We start from the raw sequence: 7,727 nt of genomic DNA, 5'->3' as shown, positions 1-7,727 counted from the left end.
TTGAAATTGCCACCCTGTAGATCAAGACCACCCCCAGAAACATCATACATACATTACAGAAGGGGTGTAACCTAAGACCACCCCTCAGATACATCACACCTACATCACAGAAAAGGTGGTCTAAAACAGAAATTTTAATACTGTTTTTCTCCTGTTGTTGTTTATCTCCTGTCTGGCAGGTTACTTGATTGGATTGCCTGGGGAGCCTGGCCATTCTTTTGTAGTGATAGATACTTAGTTCCTGGGCCATGTCACAGGCTCACACCCTATTCAAAAACAGACATACCCTTAAGATAGGATTTGTGAAGGAAAAGACAATGGGGAGGCTTTTCCAGTTTGACCTTGCAGAGAAAACATTTGCTCAGTTTAGGAATCAAAATGGTTCCAGGTTGGCCTTCCTGTGCTGATCTATGTATGTGCTTGGTTGGTACACTTATGAACATTACCATATATCTAAGACCATAAATTCCTATCACAACTGTGTTCTTTTCAATGCCGGCCAAAAACATTCATGGGCCAGCCTGCCCAGACGCTTAGAGAAATGATGTGAGTTCCATTTTAACTTTTAAAGTATTGCATTTCCCCCTCGATTTCCTTGTTTTATCTTTTTGTAAACAACAGCTTTTTTTTTAAAAAAAAACAACCACCACCAAGAGGTGTTTAAATGTAATAAAATAATAATAATAATAATAATAATAATAATAATAATAATAATAATAATACAGCCAAATGGGACACAGGAGCACAAGAATCTGTTTACCAGGCATCAGAACACTTGTCCATCTAGTTCAGTGCTGCCCACACTGGCTGGCAGCAGCTCTCCAGGGCTTCAGGCCGTGTGCACAGCAGGTGCTCTCACCCCTGAGCTATGGACTTTCCCTTAAAAATAAAGCAAGCTTCTGGCCCTCATTGTTCGGAATGAAGGGCTGCAGACCACCAAATTGCTGATTTGTGTGTGCCTCCCTGCTCCCTTCTGCTTTTCCAGGAGACGGGGCCATGCAGGGCGTTTTGGAGATCTCGACGGAGGGGGAGGACGAGGGGGGCGAGGCCTTTGACTTTGAGGACAGCGAGGACGAGGACGGCCGGGTGGTGGTCAGCAATGCCAGGACCGAACTGGGCACCAGGGGGGCTGTGCAGGGCCCACCTCAGAGGCGCAGATCCAGCATCAGCGACGACCTTGAACCCCTGGATGACTGGGAGGCCGAAGAGGCTTTGCTGGAGGACCGGGTCCCTATGACCCATTCTGACTCGAACCTCGGTAAGCGTGTCTACACCAGGCTTCTGAACCAGTTTCAACCCTCTACCGGTTACCGGCAGCTTGTGGGTTTTGGGGTGGGGGGTCAGTCTGGATGATGCCCAGAGACCCTTCCCGTTCTCAGGGTCCAGTACCCAGTAATGGTTAAAACCCAAGGGCTCATCTAGATTCTGCATTAACGGGTTTCCGTTTGATAATTTCCTGTTCGCAGATTTTCCGTCTCTCTTTTAAAAAAATGTGTCTTGTTCAGGGGTCAGCAAACTTTTTCAGCAGGGGGCCGGGTCACTGTCCCTCAAGACCTTGTGCGGGGCCAGACTATATTTTGAAAAAAAGAAGAAAAAATGAATGAATTCCTATGCCCCACAAATAACCCAGAGATGCATTTCACATAAGAGCACACATTCTGCTCATGTAAAAACACGCTGATTCCCAGACAGTCCGCTGGCTGGATTTAGAAGGCGATTGGGCTGGATCCGGCCCCGGGCCTTAGTTTGCCTATCCACAATCTTGCTCAATCAAAACCAGGGAGTTCGGAATTGCACGCTTCGTTTCACTTGCCCTGCCGTTCCCTCCATTTTAAACCTCACAACGACTGTGTGAGGTAAGTCAGGGCTGAGAGAGAACGAAGGTCATCCCATTGAGCTTCATGGCTGGCCAGGGATTCAGACCCAGGTCTCTCTGGCCTTCCTCCAACCCCCTCTGAGCATAGCTGTCAACCTTCCCCTTTTTTGCGGGAAGTTCCTTTATTCCAGCACCGTTTCCCGCTGATTCCCGCTGCTATCCCGGATTGTTAGATATCCCATAGACCAGGGGTCTGCAACCCGCGGCTCCGGAGCCGCATGTGGCTCTTTTACACCTTTGCTGCGGCTCCGGGGCGGATACTAGCGAGGGGAGGAGGCGCATTGTGCGCCCCAACACTCCCCACTGTGGTGGGCGCTGTACTGGCTGTGACGTCGCATGGGGGCCGTGCGTGCGTTAGTCACACACCGTCCCGACGTCACCTGCCCGCCCGCCCGCCCGCTACATTGTAAGCTGGTCACTGCATTGAAAGGGGGCATGTACGCTGGTCACTGTTTTGAAGGGGAGTGAAGAACACACACACAAAAAAAGGTAACTTGTTAATTTAACATTTATTTCTATGAGGAGGAGTAATTCTGAGGGGTCAAACAAAGAAATAATAATAAAAAGTGACAAAAAAGTTATTTTTATAATGACGAGTTTTGCGGCTCCCAGTTTTTTTTTCCTTCGGAAATGGGTCCAAGTGGCTTTTTGTCTTAAAGGTTGCAGACCCCTGCCATAGACTGTCCCCAGGACAGGTGAGGCTGCTGATCCTTTATTTTCAAATCTGAAAGTTGACAGCTATGCCTCTGAGCCATAGTAACCAATCTGATACGTTGTGATTCCTGTATTTCAGGTGTTTGTGCTAAGTGAGCATCTATGATTCTGTGACACTAGAACTGATGGCTTTCTCGGGTACCAACTGACCATCTTTTCTCTATTTCTTTCCCGACAGATCACCTGGGCTCACAGACACATTCGGAGTAAGTGGCTCTAAAAAAAATTCCCTGCATGCATACTGTAGATACATAATATTTTTAAAAAGCAAGAATGGAAATGTTTGTGAGATGGAGGGAAGAAAACCCCAGCTGCCTCACCCTTCCTCCTTTTGACATCAGGGTTTTTCAGAGCAACCTTTCCTTTCCAGAGGTTATGCCTGGCATCTATCTCTATTAATTTAAAATGGGACGTGGATGGCACTGTGGGTTAAACCACAGAGCCTAGGACTTGCCAATCAGAAGGTTGGCGGTTCGAATCCCTGCAACGGGGTGAGCTCCTGTTGCTCGGTCCCTGCTCCTGCCAACCTAGCAGTTCGAAAGCACCTCAAAGTGCAAGTAGATAAATAGGTACCGCTTCTGCAGGAAGGTAAATGGCGTTTCCGTGCACTGCTCTGGTTCACCAGTAGCAGCTTAGTCATGCTGGCCACATGACCCGGAAGCTGTACGCTGGCTCCTTCGGCCAATAAAGCGAGATGAGCGCCGCAACCCCAGAGTCGGCCATGGCTGGACCTAATGGTCAGGGGTCCCTTTACCTTTTATTTGTTATGTGCAAATGGCATTAGGTCCATAAATTACCATTTGTCATGACAATTTGTTGTTGACAAAGGACAGCTAAATGGCCTCGGTCCAGTATACCTGAAGGAGCGTCTCCACCCCCAACATTCTGCCCGGACACTGAGGTCCAGCGCCGAGGGCCTTCTGGTGGTTCCCTCCCTACAAGAAGGCAAGTTACAGGGAACCAGGCAGAGGGCCTTCTCGGTAGTGGCACCCGCCCTGTGGAACGCCCTCCCACCAGATGTCAAAGAGAAGAACAACTACCAGACTTTTAGAAGACATCTGAAGGCAGCCCTGTTTAGGGAAGCTTTTAATGTTTAACAGACCACTGTATTTTAATACTTTGTTGGAAGCCGCCCAGAGCGGCTGGGGAAACCCAACCAGATGGGCGGGGTATAAATAATAAATTTTTTTTTATTATTATTATTATTATTATTATTATTATTATTATTATTATTCTTAAGGCCTCATCAAACCTAAATCTGGCCCTGCCACTGGTCCTCCCTAACCACTGGTCATGCTGTCTGGGGCTGGTCAAGGAACACCTGTAGGGTTACAGTCTCTCCATCCCTAAACTAGACCCTCACTTGCCTTCGCTGCCCGTGGCTGCCTCCATCACAACTCTGCTTTATTCTAAAGCAGGGAGGAGAAACCTGTGGCTCTGCAGATCAGGGCTCCTCCAACTTGGGTCGGCTGTTTTTGGATTACAACTCCCATCATCCCTAGCTAGTAGGACCGGTGGCCAGGGATGATGGGAATTGTAGTCCAAAAAACCAGCTGGCGACCCAGATTTGGGAAACCCTGCCTTCGATTAAAGAAGAAGCTATCAGATATATTGAATGGAGTTCAGTTAGGAGTGGGCGGTCAGGGATGATGGGAATTGTAGTCTAAAACCAGCTGGAGAGCCAAGGCACTGCTCCAGATGGAATCTAGCTTCCTTTTACTATCCCTGACTTGGCGCCGATGGGAGTTGTAGTCCAGCTCCATCTGTGAGGCCTCACCCTGGCTCACCTGAGGTTTGGGCTATCACCCTGGCTAGCCCAGAGACATCTTCCGGGGCGTATCAATTTTAGGAGAGATGCTGGAAGATCGTACTAGCTGCTTCTTCCTAAAGTTCTTGGGTTGTTTCCTGGATCTGGCAACTGGAGGGTTAAACGGCAGGTAGCTCCCTCTTCCCTCTGCTGGCTTCTTAGCCCCTCCCACTCCAGGTGATAAGAGAGGGAGCTTTTGGGATGCAGCCAGCAGTGCCTGCAGGCCTTGAGTGTCACTGGGAAGTTCTTGTTTACATGGCCTGGTCTGGCAGCTTAGATTATGGGTGTTTTAACAGTCTTTTCCTCTCAAGGTAAGGGGGTGGGGGCAGAAGAAGTCAAGTTTCCTCTCTGCAAGGCAGGCTTCAGCCTTGGAGGAGGAAAAATGTGTTTTTAATCCTAATCCTAATCCCTACCAGGTGGAACCAGGTGGAAAACAGCAGCTCAGTATGGGAGACCTAAGTTATAATAACAATAATATTTTTTTATTTGTACCCCGGTTCAGAAAACCGGGCTCAGGGCGGCTAACAACAAATTTAAAACAATCGATGCAACCAAAACAGCATAAAATACAGTATAAAACGTTAATAACAATAAATTCAGAATTCAAAAATCAGTTTAGGGGGAACCAAGGAACGAGAGTTCCTCTGAGCACGTACAAAGTCCAGGCGGTTTGAATCAGTACCACTGGGGACTGAAAAGGTCTCCAGTTTGTCTGCCAGGAATTCATTTCTGGGTGTCAAGCGCCGTTCAAATTTGTTGTTTGGTTGGTTTGCAAAGCCTTACTGGGTATAAGCGACAAGGCTTAGTAACTTTTAGAATGCAGGTTTTTCGTGTTTGATATTGACGCAAGGATCCGGGGGAACATATTCAAATGTGGGTGTCTCTGTGTGAAAATTGCTTCGCAGATAAAACTCTTGTTCCACCCCCCCCCCCGATATAATTCTTGCCTTGGCTGTTGTTGTGGCTAGAGTCTAACAAGGTGTGTGTGTTGGGGCTGCACCTCAGGCCTGGAGAGGCTAATGTGGACCCCTGAACCTCTGGATGTGGCCCCCAGAAGCCTCCCCAGGCCACGCCTCTCCCTAGCCCTGCCTTGCACCCTCTTTGAGGGATTTTGCCTGGCTGGAAGTAGTTTCCCTGAAGGTCTCCTACTTTGCAAGAGGGAAGTTGTAGAGAGCAACCAGTTCCACGTATGAAGAAAGGTTGCAGTGTTTGGGTCGTTTAGAGAAGAGAGGACTAAGAAGAGACCTGGTAGAAGTGTATACAATTAAGGAAAGTTTTCTTCCATTTCTCGTGACACTAGAACCGGTACAACGCAGCTGAATGTTTGAAGATTCAGGTCTGATACAGGAAAATCCTCCTTCACATTTGTTGTTGTTGTTTAGTCGTTTAGTCGTGTCCGACTCTTTGTGACCCCATGGACCAGAGCACACCAGGCACTCCTGTCTTCCACTGCCTCTGCAGTTTCGTCAAACTAATGCTGGTAGCTTCGAGAACACTGTCCCACCATCTTGTTCTCTGTCGTCCCCTTCTCCTTGTGCCCTCCATCTTTCCCAACATCAGGGTCTTTTCCAGGGAGTCTTCTCTTCTCATGAGGTGGCCAAAGTATTGGAGCCTCAGCTTCAGGATCTGTCCTTCCAGTGAACACTCAGGGCTGATTTCCTTCAGAATGGAGAGGTTTGATCTTCTTGCAGTCCATGGGACTCTCAAGAGTCTCCTCCAGCACCAGAATTCAAAAGCATCAATTCTTCGGCGATCAGCCTTCTTTATGGTCCAGCTCTCACTTCCATACATCACTACTGGGAAACCTCCTTCACATAGCGCAGAGCTATCCTGCGGAACTCGCTGCCACAAGAGGCAGCGGTGGTCACCAACTTGGACGGCTTTAAAAGAGGATGGGACAAATTCACAGAGGAGAAGAGGGCTATGGATTGCTACTGGTTGCAATGGCCCTGTTCTGCCTCCACAGTCCGAGGCAGTGATGGAAATTGCAGAAGGAGAGAGGGATGTTGTGCTTGGATGCTGTTTCTGAGTTTCTGTTTTGTGACATCTGGTCGGCCACTGTGAGAACAGGATACAGATTAGATGGGCCACTGGCTTGATCAGGCAGAGCTCTTACGTTTTTAAATCTGCAAAGGTAAAATCCACAGCGGTATATAAGCATACCAGCCAAACATTTCACCTGAAATAGCAATTTCCCTCTATGCGGGTCCCCACGACATTGCAGAGTACAGCTCAAGAAAGCCACCATGCTGCTTTCTGCCTGCAGATTCTTAAGGAGGGGGGGAAAACGCAAAACATATTTCCAAAAACCTGGTTGCTTAATCAGTCTGTTATTCAGCTTATTTCCATAAGCCCACTTAAATTAATTGCTGTTTTCTTCCTGCTGATTACCTGGCGTTTGGTTTTGAGAGCCAGCTTTGCTGTTGACAGCCTAAATATTTACATTGTTTCCTTATGTTGATGGTCCAAAACAAATGTTGTGCGGGATTAAGTAGATTCAATACGGATAAAAGAAAGTCCTCCTCCGCCCAGGGCGCAGTTAAACTATGGAACTCCTTGCCACAAGAGGCGATGCTGACTGGTGGCCACCAACTTGGATGGTGTGTTTTTGTGAAAGACCCTCAGCACATGCTCAGAGGTGCCCTGTTTCCATGTATGTCTCTTATTCCCATTGGTGGATCAGTCAGTCCTTAGAGCAAGCCTGGGGGCCTCCCTCCACGTTGTGGCTGATGAACTTTTTACATGTACAGTGGCTAGGGGTGAGCATCTTGTCCTAAGGGTGTCCCCAAGCTTTCGTTCCTGAAGTTTTGGCTTTGTGGCCGGAGGAACAGGGATGCAAGGTATTGCGAAACGTAGATCCCGGAGGTGACATATGAATTTTGGAATCTGGGGGCCTTTAGAAAAAAAGAGAGAGCAGTTTTGGGAAACCAGGAAGATGGGGATTTCCAAAATGTCGTGGAAAGGCAGGTTTTAATATTTATCCCAGACCAGATGGCGGTGGTCAAGGTGGAAGTCCAATAGTGGCCTCTAGTGGCAGCTGCGAGAAAAGTATTTATCTTTGAATGGCTGTTACAATTGCGCTATTACAGTGGTACCTCGGGTTACGTACGCTTCAGGTTACAGACTCCACTAACCCAGAAATAGTGCTTCAGGTTAAGAACTTTCTTCAGGATGAGAACAGAAATCATGCTCCCGCGGTGCGGCCGCAGCAGGAGGCCCCATTAGCTAAAGTGGTGCTTCAGGTTAAGAACAGTTTCAGGTTAAGAACGGACCTCCAGAACGAATAACCTGAGGTACCACTGTATTATTGATTTATGAATGGGGAAGGGC

The 7,727-nt window shown here is 48.0% G+C and overlaps 1 protein-coding gene across 19 annotated transcripts in view; it reads left to right on the top strand.

Moving 5' to 3' along the window:
* The window catches only part of ARHGEF10L (Rho guanine nucleotide exchange factor 10 like), a 153,462-nt gene that overhangs the window by 28,900 nt on the left and 116,835 nt on the right, over positions 1–7,727 (top strand). For all 19 annotated transcript variants that reach the window (XM_083750136.1, XM_083750130.1, XM_083750137.1 and 16 more), the window contains exons 3-4: positions 986–1,258; positions 2,769–2,796. In XM_083750136.1, coding sequence (XP_083606262.1) covers positions 986–1,258; positions 2,769–2,796 — 301 coding nt within the window. The remainder of the gene's footprint in view (positions 1–985; positions 1,259–2,768; positions 2,797–7,727) is intronic.

The sequence above is a fragment of the Podarcis gaigeae genome (genome assembly GCF_964106915.1).
Source record: "Podarcis gaigeae genome assembly, chromosome: 8".
NCBI lineage: Eukaryota > Metazoa > Chordata > Lepidosauria > Squamata > Lacertidae > Podarcis > Podarcis gaigeae.
Note: the sequence above shows the minus strand (reverse complement) of the source record. Positions and strands in the feature narration are given on the sequence as shown.